Source organism: Lagopus muta, chromosome 7 (genome assembly GCF_023343835.1).
Source record: "Lagopus muta isolate bLagMut1 chromosome 7, bLagMut1 primary, whole genome shotgun sequence".
Taxonomy (NCBI): domain Eukaryota; kingdom Metazoa; phylum Chordata; class Aves; order Galliformes; family Phasianidae; genus Lagopus; species Lagopus muta.
Window position 1 is genome coordinate 3,382,143 of NC_064439.1, and position 14,704 is coordinate 3,396,846.

General features: G+C 44.0%; 1 protein-coding gene across 7 annotated transcripts in view; it reads right to left on the bottom strand.

Moving 5' to 3' along the window:
• ALS2CL (ALS2 C-terminal like) overlaps nt 1-14,704 on the bottom strand; it is a 61,334-nt gene that overhangs the window by 19,457 nt on the left and 27,173 nt on the right. For 5 of the 7 annotated variants that reach the window (XM_048950523.1, XM_048950521.1, XM_048950524.1 and 2 more), the window contains exons 2-7: nt 6,491-6,599; nt 4,862-5,054; nt 2,998-3,063; nt 2,388-2,553; nt 1,811-1,939; nt 1,378-1,497 (exon numbers count right to left, since the gene is read on the bottom strand). In XM_048950523.1, the coding sequence (XP_048806480.1) occupies nt 1,378-1,497; nt 1,811-1,939; nt 2,388-2,553; nt 2,998-3,063; nt 4,862-5,054; nt 6,491-6,596 (780 nt within the window). In that variant the 5' untranslated portion in view covers nt 6,597-6,599. Of the gene's footprint in view, nt 1-1,377; nt 1,498-1,810; nt 1,940-2,387; nt 2,554-2,997; nt 3,064-3,163; nt 4,825-4,861; nt 5,055-6,490; nt 6,600-6,989; nt 7,113-14,704 lie in introns of those variants that run through there. The other 2 variants (XM_048950518.1, XM_048950525.1) reach the window with 2 other exon arrangements.

The following is a 14,704-nucleotide window of genomic DNA, read 5'->3' on the forward strand; positions in this document are numbered from 1 at the left end:
CGACACAGCCACAAACAGCCTTGGAGGACATTTGTGGAGTCACTGTTTTAACTGGGAAAACACCAAACTGAAGAAATAGTTGAAATATTAGGTGAAGATCATGTTTAATATTACATCTCCCTTCAATGTCTCAAGTCCAGGTGCTTACATTATACAGCTGCATTCTGTAAGGATGTAGTTGAACAAGGTTGGGTATCAGCATCATGGAGTTGCCACAAATTAATTGCTAATGTATCTACCAGAAGGTTCAGACTTCCAGCACCATAGACATCATCTGCAGTCTCCAACTAGCAGACCAAGACAACCAATTCAATCCCAGTTCAGTTATGTCTCCACATGCCTCAGTAACAGTCATAGCAGCAGATGAGACATAGAGGGAGGGAACCGTTGACTGAGGAGAGATGTCTACAATGCAGATATCTCTGTGTTGGATGGTTACCCTCAGCTCTCATCCTAGTTAATGGCATTGAGGGCATGATTCAACTCATCCTAATTTTGGCATCTAAAACAGGCCAGATGAACCACACCCAGAGAATGTGTGTTTCTCTCCCCTGACTATAAAGGGAGCCTGGGGGAGAACTTGCTCAGTCCTAAGAAGTCTACAACATAAAGATGAATGAGGTATTTGCCATCCCATTTCCTCAAGTCTAGACCCTGACAACCGAGTTGCGTGGGTTTGCTCAGCATTATCACAAGGATTCATGAGTGAAAGAGCCCAAAAGACACCAGATCACATGGAAGTTGTGTTTTGACACCTGAGGCACTGGCACATTACTAAAGAGTGAGCAGAGAGAGGTACATATGGAGAGCCAAGCTAGATTACAAGTGCCATCAGTCAGAACAAGCAAAGCTGGACTTAACATGCTGCAGAACAGCTTTGAACAAATGCTATGTGTTCATCCAGGACACTCCCTGTCTGCTTCACACCCTAGCCCTAAATCCCTGAGATAGCCCCAAGAACAACTACAGCTTCTACTCCCATGCCACCAGCAGAGTGGACCATGAAATATCATATTTAGTCCTATGTGCAAGTGTTAACAGTGCAAGACCTTTGATTCATCAAGAATGAGCAAGATTCATCTTTGAATGAGCAAGAACAAAAACGAACAGATTCATACATAGGCGTGGGCTTGGGTTATCATCTGTGTTAGCTGGGTAGTACACATTCACTAGGGAAAAAGATACGCAGATGCTCTTCTATTCCTATTCCACTAGGCTTTCTTCTTTTACTATCTAGTGCAAACCACAGGTGCATGGATCTTAGACTGTTCCGAGAACAGCAAGTTCTGCTGCAATTACAGTATTTCAGGAAAGTAAATTGCAGTATCATTCATCCGTGCTGTTCTTCCAATCTCCCTTCAAGTTTGGAAAATTCACCTGAATTAGTACAAGGACATCATCAAAGAGCAAGATTCGGTCTGATCGATTTGTACTGGCAGAGATGGGAAGATTTTTGCTGTCTTCCAGCAGCCTCCTTTCAGGAACACACAGCATGTCCTGCAAAACATCCACAAATATCAAGGTTGTAGACCAAAAGCATCAGGAAATGATTTGTAAGAGGACATGCAAATCAAGCCAACAGCTTTTGCAGACGCCAGCTGATAGTAGATAGAAGAAGACACAGGGCTCAACTGCCACAGAGCTAGTGACCATACAGTTTCTTCAAGGCTTCCATGCTGTCCCGCTCTTCTGGCTTCCAAATGAAGCCTCAAACACATGGTTTATATCAAATTTCCTCCATAGATAAACACAAGTGGAACAAACGCTAAGGGAGAACCCAATCAAGCCACACTAGGTATCTGCAACTCACCGTGAATTTGTAGCCCAAGGATTTCCATAAGGTCTTGGTAAAACAAGCTTCATCCAGGACTTGGCTAATGAAAGACTTCAGCTTCACATATTCCTTTACAGCGCTGGTAATAATGTCCTTTTCAGAGCCCTGATAAAGACAGACAAGGCTTGATTGATGCTTCAGGCATGGGCAAACAGAACATCTACTCTCTAGGCTACAGCTGCAGAAAAAAACCTCTGCAGTTTTGAATTCAAAGGATTAATGAAAGTTAATCCTCCAAACCCACTTGCAAGGAAAGCCTCCCAAATCCAACATTATCCCTGCCACCAGCAAATGTGTGAGACCTAAGGCCACTTACGTGTCCCTTAGCAGCTCTTCCCTATGATAAGCAGCTTGAACTATGCTGGAGGGCTCACTACTCACCACTTTGAGACCTTCAGGCAGACTCTGCCCTACCAGTGCTTGTTTAACACCACTGGAAATCATCTTCCTCTCAGCCTCCTTTGGTTTCTCTTCCGCCACCACAAAAGCCCCACAACCTCTACATGAATTTTTAACATAAGCCAGCAAAATAACATCACATAAAGCTTCCCACCTCTTTGAGAGCCTCATTCAGCTTGTTGAGGAGCAGTATATATTGCTCGACGTGGTCACGGATAGGTTTGTGAAGGACGGTGTACAAGGCCAATGACATGGAGGTCTCAGAGGTGAAGTCTGTGAGGAACTGTTTCAGCACAGTCTTATGGTGCTTCCAGGCTTCGCTGCATGGTGACATATGAAGAGTGAGGTTCATTAGCTAACTGTTCTGCAAACTGCTGCTACCTCGTTTTCCAAACCTATTTGTTCTGCCTCCAGCTCTGCTGTCTTTGCAAATAGGAATCACACACACAGATGTACAGAGCATGGCATAACTTTCATGATGGTTTGCACTCTCAGTGACTCAGATGAAGTGACTGTAAATCCTCTCGTGCCCATCACTCATCCTTTCAGTTGCTATTTTCCATGAGACTCTGACAATGTCTGGAGCAAGCAGTGGAAATTCCCTGCCAGATTCCCACAGAATCCTTTCTTAGGTCCCTCTCCTTACATGAATTCCCAAATTTACTGAATTCCACTCCCCAAAATCTTTGAGCTATGCACAGCTGCAGAGAGATGCAAGGATATCTGCAGACTGTTCCTAAAAAAGTGTTTTTGAGCTCACTGACCTTTTGCTCTTTGTGGCATGTTCGAAGCCATGGACTACGACATAGTTGGCAAAAGTGACAAAATACCTGTTAGCAAAGGAAAACACAGAGTTAGAGGTAAACATTAGCAATGAAGTTTAAGTGACAGAAAGAAGAAGCTTGCCTGGAAATCCAATATCAGATCTACCTTTCCAAGGCAGGTAGAGAGACACTGCTTTGTACCTCTCACTCTGGCTCACTTCTCCTTGTCCCCTGTGTCAACTCCTTGGTGTAACTCCTTCAATGACTTCTGCACTAGCATTGTTTTAGGAAGTTTAAGTCCTGGCTTTTAGCATCAGCAGAAGTTGTGCAACAGCCCTGGAGAAAAAAATCTGCGAAGGCTAAGCTTAAGGTATCAGTTTCAGATGTATGTGCTGCTTCTGCTTGAAGTAAAAACACATGATTTACTGATGGTAAATTTAAGTAGAAGTGTCCACGTCAATGTATTTCATCACTCACTAGAGGGAGATCAAGCTGTACTTTTTGTCAACAAACACCAAGTTTTCTTCCAGTAGTGATTTCAAACAAGTCAAGTATTCTGTCCAGATTTAATTATCATTTGTTAAATTTTCAGGATTGTGTATTTACTGCTGATTTTCAGGCCCCTATGTAGAGCTCTAGCTTACTCCTATACCACTCCAAAAAGGAGAGACAGCATAGGATTAAGGCTGCACAGAGAGAGTCAGCAGAGGCGGCCAGGAATCAGCACCAAAAAAAAGATTTAATTGCAAAATGAGAGGAAAAGAGATCTTCAGATGAGTTCCTCCTTGGTGTCAGCTGAAATCTCAGCACAAGTTTTCATCTTCTATATGCCTTTTTAAGACAACGCAATTTTAATTCACTTAATCTGTTTCCAAGTGAACTTACACTGCTTTAACCCCCATTCATATAAAGGCAAAGTTTATTGCACATAGCTTTCTAAAATGATGCTGTCCAAGTAAAAACAAATCAAAAAGTAGCCCTTTCCTCCTCCCTCTATCCAAATACCCATAAACAAACAAAACAAAGACTTGAAGAACCACTATCTCACTATCTTCCCTCACTATCTTAAGGAGGGAAGATTTAGGTTAGCTGTCAGGGGGAAGTGGTAAGGTGCTGTAACAGACTGCCCACAGAGGCTGTGAATGCTCTGTTCCTGGAGAAGTTCAAGGCCAGGTTGGATGGGGCCCTGGGCAGCCTGGTCTAGTATTAATTGTGGAGGTTGGAAGCCCTGCCTGTGGCAGAGGGGTTGGATCTTGATGATTCTTGGGGTCCCTTCCAACTCAAGCCATTCTGTGATTTGATTCTGTCTCCCAGAGGTACTATGTCCATCTGCCATCCTGTGCAGGTCTGCCTAGATGGCACAGCCCATCAAGCGAGAGCTTGGCCGTATCTGTGATGAATGAAAGACTGAAGACGTCCTGATCTTTATGTCACCTCTAGTGCCCATAACTCATTTTTCATGGTATGACATCAACACAAAGGTTACACACATTCTAGTGATATTGGCAAACTTTCTGCATTGCAGATAGATAGAGAGCAGATACGTAATTGATTATACAAGCAACTCTGAGACAGTACATTACTCATCGTGCTCTCATTGTGCTCCATCCACCATTTTCTATCATACCTCTTGCTGACAGAAAATAAACATGACAAAAACTGGCAATATGAACCCTGTCTGATGACATCTTCCCCTCCTCATCTCCATGAGATGGTATACACAGATACTGAATGCAACCCCTTCTATACCCTTATGACAGAAAACAAACAGGACTGAAGATATTAAGCGCATCCCTTTTGCACCAGCCTACCGTGGTTGGCAGAGTTAGTTGATGAATTTGGTACCTCATTCTTCTGTACTTACTGAATATACAAGCTTAGGAACAGGTCTCCTTTCCAGACAATGTAAATATCCTGAATGCAGAATGACTCAGAAGTGCTGCACTTTTGCTTCACTATCCGGTAGTTCTCTTCTGTGAGGTTCCAGAGAGCTTGAAACTGATCATTCAGCAGCAGAAAGAGCTTAAAGTTCTCCTTTCCTTTCTGGTCACTAGGCTCTTTAGGAGAGAAATGGGGAAGAAAAGGCTATCAGAAAGCCTTGAATCCAGGAAATCTTGTGGAAGACACTGCCTTTATCTTGTACTCAGGCCAATTTATCAATGTAAAGCACATACAGTATTACAGGAAAGTAATTACAGGGAAGAATGAGGTGATAATTATTTAGGGTTTGGTTTCTACGAGTAATTGCACGAAGTATCCATCCGAAGGCCTTTTCCCTTCCATGTTCACGGGGAGTGTGGTCACAGCAGTCTGCAAGGCTCAGACTCAGCTCAGACAAGAGCACTGGAAGAAAATTTGGGGAGGTTTTGCCCCTGGACCAAAGGATTGACCCCAATCTCCTTGGAGGTTAAACCCAGAAGGAAATACAGCATAAGATGGAAACAGGTTTCTGGCCTAATCCAGTCTCACCACTTTTGGCCAGGTGAGCTTGTGAATATTTATGAGGTTGTTACTTAAGTGCAGCTGCTCTGATTTACTGCCAGCTTAGAATGTGCACCCATCCACAAGTTCACCTTCAAAGCCAGGTTTGAAGATGGACCAAGAAAGAAGAGGCAGAACGAGCACAATTTAAGGGTCATACCTATCTGACAAGTAGTACTATGCTGGAAAGCAGCCTTGGTGATTGCATTACATCTGGATTACAACCCTAGGGATTGGAAAGGACTTCTGGAGAGCACCTAGTCCAATCTCCCTGCTAAAGCAGGTTCCCTAGAGTACATGTTCAAGAAAGGGTCTAAGTGGGTTTTGAGTATCTTCAGAGAAGAAGATTTTGTCACTCCCAGGGCAGCTAGTTACAGAACTCTGTCACCTTTATAGTAAAGAAGTTATTTCTTGTGTTCATATGGAACCTCTTATATTCCAGTTTCTGCCCACTACTCCCTGTTCTGTCACTGATCATCACTGAAAAGAGCCTGGTCCCATCCTCTTAACACCTACCCTTAAGATAATGATGAGCATTGATCTGATCTCCTTTTAGCCTTCTTTTCTACAGACTAAACAGCCCCAGGACTCTCAGCCTTTCTTTATAAGAGAGATGCTCCAGATCCTCGTCATCTTTGTGGTCTTTCATTGGACTCACTCCAGCAGTTCTGTCTGTCTTGAACTGTGGAGCCCATTGAACACAGTACTGCAGATGTGGCCTCACCAGGGTGGAGTAGAAGGAGAGGAGAACCTCCTTTGACCTTCTGGCCACACTTTTAATGCACCCTGCCTAAAACAACTTCTAAAACCAACATGAATCACAGTCTTACATGAAGAGTAGTAGACATCCTTAAGAACAGTCTGAGAAAGGAATAGCTCTATCTGTCACTTACTCTATCAGATCAGCCCCCAGTGAGTTCTCAGTCGCTGTGTTTCCAGGGTAATTCCCTTCATGTATGCACCAGTTAATCAAAGCAAGAGCTAGAGACAAAGAATATCTTCTCTGACCTACCTGACTGCAGCAGAGGCTTGAAGATGAGGGCATCCATCCGTGCCAGGCATGCTGAAAAGTTTTCTTCCACTTGGAGCAAAGATGCAGTAGCTTCAGCTGCACACATGTCCTGGGTACGACATAGAAGGCACACATCAGCTCCCTGCACAACTATCCATCTACCCATAGCTGCAGTGCTCATCTCAAACATTCAGCCTTTCCTGCTCCAGACAGCTGGCAGAGATATTAGCTGTCCTCAAAAGGCATTTCAAAGCATTAGAAGAGGAAACAGAAACCCAGTAGCTCAAGACGAGGTGGTGTCATAGACCACTGAGATAGCAGCCCACCCCCCTGCTGCCCCAGTTGGACATCATCTCACAAAGATCATGATATGTCTCTATGTGCAGGGATGACCTCAAGCTTCTTGAAGCACCTCCATCCCACTTGGTGCCAGATCCTGTTTCTCAGAGAGAAATCCCCGTAGTACAAGGCACAAAAGATAAAGCAGAGCATCTCTCACCAGCTTTCTACCCTCGTGCCACACTCTGCGCCTTTTGGAATTGTAAGCAATCGTATCGAGCTGCAGAGCCTTGCCAGCCATTGCAAAGTGTTCAGCCCTCCGAGGGAGCAGAGCTCTAGTGTTGCTCCTTCCTCAACAAGACACTATGGTTAAATGTCACAATTCCTGTGTCACATAAAGGACGGCTTCCCTAAAGTGGAAGTGGGCAGAACTTACAGAGACAAAATATGAAATTTAAAAAATAAATAAATAAGAACCAGTACGTGAGCACACTCTGGTAGCTTCCTCCTTCCCAGCCTTATGACCCAAAAGAAATCTATCAGAGGAAGTGAGTGTGAGCCGACTAACAGCACGTCATGAGGGACTAATGGGGGGGGAAAAGCCCTGATGATGAAAATAGTATGGATGGAGACAGATGAAACACACTAGCTTGGAAGCTATTTACACTTAATGGGAAGAATTACTTTGAACACCTGACCATGGACAATAAAAAGAGGTTACTAAGAGGTCATTAGGTGAGGTGGGACTGTCTCATTTTTGAGACTCATTTAGAGGCTGGACTCATTGCTGAACAAGAGTTCGAGTTCCCCAGACTTTCCAAAGCCTCCTTAGGAGCTCCATTTCTATGTCAGTCTGGGACTTGGACTGAAATGGCATCACAGATTAAGGGACGCTTTGCAGTTCAGATGGTTAACTGGTCTGGTTTCAAGTGGTTGCTCAGGTCCAAACACAACTAACTGCACAGATGAATGACTATTTTCTCCTTAGTAACCACTGCCTCTTAAATTACATTTTCTGAAAAAAAAATTGGAAACGTTAAAAAGATTCCATAATCTTATTAGATTGCAAGCGTTCATACATCAAGCTCTGCATGACCACAAGGCTATTTTTTGCAGGAACACTGCTGATTCGTCCCAAAGGAAAGCTCTATGCATGCAAACAGGTCAAAAGCCGGAATCCAGACTCCTCCTGGCTGCTCCCATAGAGAGCAACAGAGCGAGGAACAAAGCAGAACAACAGCCAGCCCTCACCCAAGAGCACCACGAGGACAAGGCAGACAGATTTCTTTTTCCCCACCACCAGTAGAACCCTGTCTTGTAGGGACAAAGATAAAGTTGCTTCACATAGGTAATAGCAAGCATTTAAGCTTGAACATGTTTTCAAGCTTGACTGATCAGAGGATAAAATCAGGCTGATTACGTGAAAGCATTTATTTTCCAAATGCTTCAACAGAACAGCAGCAAGCAGTCAGTGGGGTAGCATTAGAATCCTTGAACAAGCCTGCTAGGACTGCGGCATTTTCCCCATCTGGTCTTTGTTCTGGGCTTAAGCTGCACCAGGGAAGGTTCAAGTTGGACATAAGGAAAACTTTCCAAAATAGTGGTGATGCAGTGGCACAGCTGCCCAGGGAGGCAGTGGGGTCACCATCCCTGGAGGAGTTCAGAACCGTGGAGATGTGGCACTGGGGATGTGGTCAGTGGGCATGGTGGGATGGGTTGAGGTTGGACTCGCAGATCTTAGAGGTCTTTTCCAACTGTAGCGATTCTAGGATTCTTTAGAAGGGGTTTTATTCTGGGAGAACAAAAAGATAGGTGATAGATGCCAGGCTCAGAAAGTCTTTCCCAAACCGTCCTCCAATCAAAATAGCCAGAGAAACCACCCAATCACACACAGGGGAAAACAAAAGACTTGACAAAAGGGTGTAGATACACACAGCTTCACTCAGTGGGAACACGAGCAGTTGGGCAGGAGGCTGAGGGGCACACATGCAACATCACAGCTCCAATCTAAGGCTAATTTAGTTACTTTTTCCAATGGAAAAACTGGAGGGATCCTCCCAGATGTTCAGAGGGGACTTACTGATCTGCAGCATTGCCTCTTTCAACCATGAGCTGGTCTCACACTCTTGCCCATCTGCAATCCCAGTTCATTAAGGATCTATCACCTGCCACATCTTGAGCTGGGCTAATTCCAGCCCAAACATTTGGGATCGTTTGCTGAATGATCCCAAAGCAGCACCATGAATGAATGCAGCACCAATCAGCTTTCAAAACAGCTTTTCTGCAACCACAGAAAGACCTAAATTACCACATCACATCACTCACTAAGGTAAACATAAGTTCCAGCCATCATTTCCATGCTTTCCCCATCAGTTCTACGAAAACAGCATCTGTACATTTGTTCTAGTAGGCAAGTTCCAGTCAGGCAAAAGGGATTGGAAATTCATCACCTGATGAACAAAGTCTATGTTGACTCAGGCACAGGGCACAGAAGAACCATGACTATCCGGAGGTCACATTGCACATGTGCTTACATGAAAAAGTGAACAACTGCGACCCTGCTGGGTGATGAGAGCACTCAGCAGAAATCTGGGGCTGTCACATCCTTCTCCCTTCTTGGGCTCAGCTCTCACACTACTCTGTGGTTTTGTAATTCTGTGTTACAGGAAAGGCCAGCAAGCGTGAGCAGAACTACTATGAAGCCCATTCAGAAGGCTTCTGTCTGCTCTTCTTGCATGGCTCTGCTGCTGCTGGGGGAAAAAGACCTTCAAGGATGGTGCATTCCTTGGGCAGAATTGCAAGATGTACACATCCAAGGAAGGGTCCAAGCACAATAGTTGCTGATAGAAAGAAGGAAAAAAAAAAACCCACAACATCTATAGGAATTACTAGATCTCTATAACCCAATATGTTCTTGGACTGTCTGCAGAGTAATGCAGCGGCAGAAGAACAAAGGGTAATGGAACAGACAATATCAACATAAGCAGTTTCCTGACCATCTAATGGATGGAGCAGCCTGGGTCACTGGGAGGAGCATTCGTCCTCCACAGGATTTGTCCAAAAACTACTAAATGCATATTACAACAGGAACACACATCTCTCAAGAAACCACAATGGGTAGTTACACCCAGCTGGAGGAAATTGCAAGACGAGTGGGTGGAACAAAAATAAAAAGTTATTTTGGTGAATTGTTGAGCTCCATGTTCAGTTTTCTGAAAAGAAAGAAGAATCTCTTTCTGTTTTGAAGTCTGTAGCTCCAAGGCAACTGTTCCACCATGAAATGCCTGGAAAGCCCCATACATGTCAGATGGGGCATAAAATTTCTCCTGGAAACACATCCAGTCAGAAAACTCAATCACTTCTTCAAAATTAAGAAACAATTTGAATCTTCACACAGGGACTATTCATTTTCCACCTTCCTTTTGTGAATCCCCTTTTGTATGGAAGATTACCAGTCAATAAAAATAAAGATTTCTCAGGTAGAAATAGCATGGCACAAACAATAGATTTATGCTCAGAGCATTTTAATACTGAACTGCCTGGAATGGGAATGCCATGACCACCTATGTGGTCTCTTCCCTTCTTAAACTATTCTCTTTCTCTGCAGCAGTCTTCCTAAAGGATATCGAGATGAAGGCCTTCCAATCTCCTCCCCATCCTTGCAACAGAGAGCATGAACACTTAATCCTGGACAGACAAACATCACTGCACTTGGCAGCAGTATGCAGCATGGAGCATCTGAAAGCTCTCTTGTCCTTTCAGCTTACAGTTCTAAGGGATGCACATTACAGAACAGAGTAACACACCTCTGCACTGGATCTGTCAGGAGCAAGCTCCTTTCTCAAAAATTATCAGATAAACCTAATCAGAAGTTTGTCACACTGAGTTTATACAGACCAACACTTCATATCACATCACAGTGATGTTTTGAGACAAATACCCGGACCTTAAACTGGAATGATCACAGACCTAAATGTTTCCTCGCCTCCATCAACTCAATAACTGTATCGTTATGATTAGCATAACCAAATTTTTGTCTTATTTTTCATGGAGAGAGCTGAGGAAGAGATAATGGGTCAGCATTAAGGGTTCATTGTTAGGGGTTGGAGGAAAGGAGATGCGTGTTTTGAGCTTGGACTCTGGACCCCAGCTTCTTTACAAGGTTAGTTTTTAACCTAGATCTTTTTCCCAGCTTGATTTAAAGTACCACCACATGAATGTGCTCACAAGCACAATGGGATCTCCTCTTTCATTAGCAGTGACAGCTCAGAGTCCATGAACTCACAAGCTCGTTAAGCTGTGGGGACAAACTCTGGTGACCGTGCTGAGACACTGTTCCTCTTTTAATCCCAACCTTGGCTGCTTTCCTCTAAAGACCAAGCTTCCCATGCAGCTAATTGCATTTCCAACTGCCATCTCCCTCACGTGTCCCTGCTCCAGCTGAGTCTGCATTCAGGCCAGCACAAAGACCATTCTGTCCTGCAGAAAAACAGCTCTGAGCTTTGTTTAACCAACACCAACACTGGAGTGAGTGCTGCTGTTCAGAGTTTCTCTTGTCAAGCCCCACGATGAATTAGCATCCAACTTACTGGAGCCACTTCATAGCCACCAGAAACACACAATGTGCAAGTTAAGAGAGAATTGGGAATTAGTGAAGTAAAAAGACTATAAAAGTAGAGAGAGAGCAACAGAGGTGGTAGTTATTAGGATTAGGCTTTAGCATGGAATACAGGGAATGTGCAGATGCCAGCAGAAGTTTGTCTGTGAAAGAACTCAGGGGTCTCAGTTCAATGTTTTCTTAAGCTGAGGAAATTATTGAGCAGCACAGCAATAAAAGCAGGTAGGCACAGTCATTTAAAAGCCACAAGAGAATAACACATCCCACCAAGACTCTCACCCTCAACATGAGACCCTTGGGCTGTTGCTCCAGGCTCCCATGCAGCAAACATCTGGAGCACAGCACAGCTCGCTCTGCCCTCAAGCCATGGGGCCAGCTCTGGACAACCAGAAGGATGCTTTACATTGCTCACCTTGCCTAACTAAACCGTGGAACACACTGCCACTAGAATTTGTTGTTGCTATGGATGTATTATACGTGGCATTCAAGAGTAGCTGAGTGAGTAGCTGGGAAAAAAAATGAATTAAAAGCTAATAAAAACAAAGGCATCAGCTCCAGCTCAGGAAGTCTCTGAGGAGGCAAGTGCATATGGAAGAACTGTTCTACAACTCTTTCCAGTTTTCCATGCTGTCCTTCTCCAAACACGTTCTGCTTTACCAGAGGTGAGGTAGCCTGGATTAACACCGCTGACTTTATGCATTAGTCATAAAATCATTTGCTGGTCACCTCCATGGCAGAACCTCAGGCAATAAGAATAATATAAAGTAGTAAAAACAACATAAAGAGAATAATATAAAGTAGTAAAAACACAGACCAAGTTAAAATCTCATCAGATTTTGGGTAATCGTGGATAGCCAGGAGCTTAAAAAGGGTCAAACATGCATTGAACTTTCTCTGCATAAAATTGTGTAATTGACTGCTTTCTGCCCAAGAACAACTGTTGTTTTCCCCGTGCAGGCTTTCGTCTCAGTCCATCTTCAGAAAAGGAAGCTACGAGTGGGGGGAGGAGAGCATGTTTCTTTTTCCCTTTCCTCTCCCCCTCCCCCCCTCCCCCCCAAAAAAAACAGGGAATGCAAAAGCTCTGCATAAACATCAAATGACCCAAGTCTGTTGGTTTTTTTTCCTTCCCCAAACCCATACTGGGAGGAGATCATGTCCTTTCCTTAGGAAGCTCGCTCCTGAGCCCAATAAAAACAATCACAAACCTTCAACTGACTTCAAAAGGACAAAACCCATCTGCCCTCACTGGTTGTGTACAGACTGAACCCACCTCAGATTCCCTTTGTAACCAACAAAGATTTGAGTCACATGAGAAGCTCAACTTAATTAAGACTGAGATAAGTGGACCTTTGAGCATACCTGGTCTCTTTTCACTAGCTACAGAATTAAACACCTGCAATGTGACATTTTACTTGATAAAGCTAACGCTGGAGATCCCTCTCATGACAATTAGGGACATCATTCAACTTTCGCAAATAACAAGACAAGCATCCTAAGTATGATAAGGCTTGCAGGTGAGATGATGTTTATTTAGTGCTTTAATCTCCCTTGGTCCTGTGCCTCCCATTACTGTTATCACTTGCAAGCAGCGCATGCAAGTGGAAGCAGAACTACTCTGACCACGTAGTTGATAAGCAACACAAAATGGCTTGGTGTTATTCAATCAAACTCCACATCAAATGTGAAGTAACTGTAGGTTGTCTGGAGGCACGTAAGGAAATTAAATCATAAGAGACGACTCAATTTTCCATCAGAGTGAGATTACTATGGGAAAGCCAGAAGGCTACAGTTAGGTACTATGGTAGTGTCACTTCTTTGATAGCAACTTTGGAACTGGAGCTCCACTTTCTTGGCCCTATACTCTCAATATGCTTACTTTGCTTTTCCAAAGCAAATGGGCCTCAAAACGCAAAAGAAATGAGGGAGGTACTCCACATGTTGGTTTTAGAGTACACATTATCATCTACATCAAAGCAGTACTGAGTCAGGCCCAGAGTATCAGAGCCTGAATCACAGCCTGGAAAACAACCCAGAGGCACAGACACAGCGTCCATCACCTGGGACAAAAGAAAAGCCAATGGTACAATTGCTTAATGATGAGATAGAGCTCAGTGTATAGTAGCACCATCATCCTGCTCCATGCTTTTTGCTCAAGACCTCCAGAACTTGAGCAGGAGCAGAGGGGTTTTCATTTCTTCTGTGCTTAAGGACAGAGGACCATCATAAAGTTGCCGCAGCAGATGACTGACCTCATGGGCTTCACCAAATACTGATGAGTGATCCTACAGCCCCATCCACAAACTGATGCCTTCTGACTCCCTACACGATGCTCCTTCCATCTTACAGACATTTTCTTACTCTAGGATTACAAGGCCCAAAAGCTAATGGGGTGCCACAATGAAATACTTGCTTTCAACACCTCACTGATCTGCCCTGCTAAGTGATACATAAAAAGCCTGAGGACACAAAACCTTTAGAGTGGCATCCCCAGTGTCTGCCAGAAATAAGAGCAGAGTTAAGAGTCCATACACAGGAAGAAGAATGAGTCAAAAAGTCTTGCCTGGATTAATGTCATCCCTGCACTCTCCCCTAGTGCTCAAGGCATTAGCAAAGACTTAGTGCTGTAGGAAGCTCCCAGGATTTAATAAGAGCCTTTGGGTGCTCTTGGAGGGCAAATTACAATGTGAAGGCAGGACAGACCTGCAGTCACAATGCTTCCTAACCTCTGATCATCATTCCAAGACGCCACAGCTCACTGAGGTGCATTCAGTGCCAAAACCCAGGTCTTGTGATGACCTGAAGAGCTGGCCAGAAGCCCTGGCAAAACTGTTTCACAAGAAAATTCCTGTTCATTGAGCCCCAAATACTTTGTATGAGCCTCTTACATTTGGAGAGGAATGTAAACAGTTCCCTACCACTCTGGCATTAAAAGCAACAAACACAGCTTGGCTTCCTTCTGAGGTCCACTCCCAGTGTGATCCCCCAGCAACCAGCTGTTACACAGAGAATTCTAAAGGATGCAAACCTTACCTGGTTCTAGAATCTGTTTATGAGTTTCCCTCTCTAATATGCTTCTACTGTTTGGCTCCAGAACACACTGCCAAACTGAAAGCAGGGTCTTGACACACAGTTCTGCCTGTTCTCCTTGCAAGTCCTTGCAAGAAATCTTATATTGCAGCTTGTTGGGAATTGAAGTCATTGCAGTAGCAATAATGAAAGTACCTCATTTGGGGAGCAGCTGCTCAAGGAAGCTTCCTGGCCACAGGAAATTTCCACAAAGTTGCACAGGTTTGGTTCAGGTCCAAATTAAACAACAT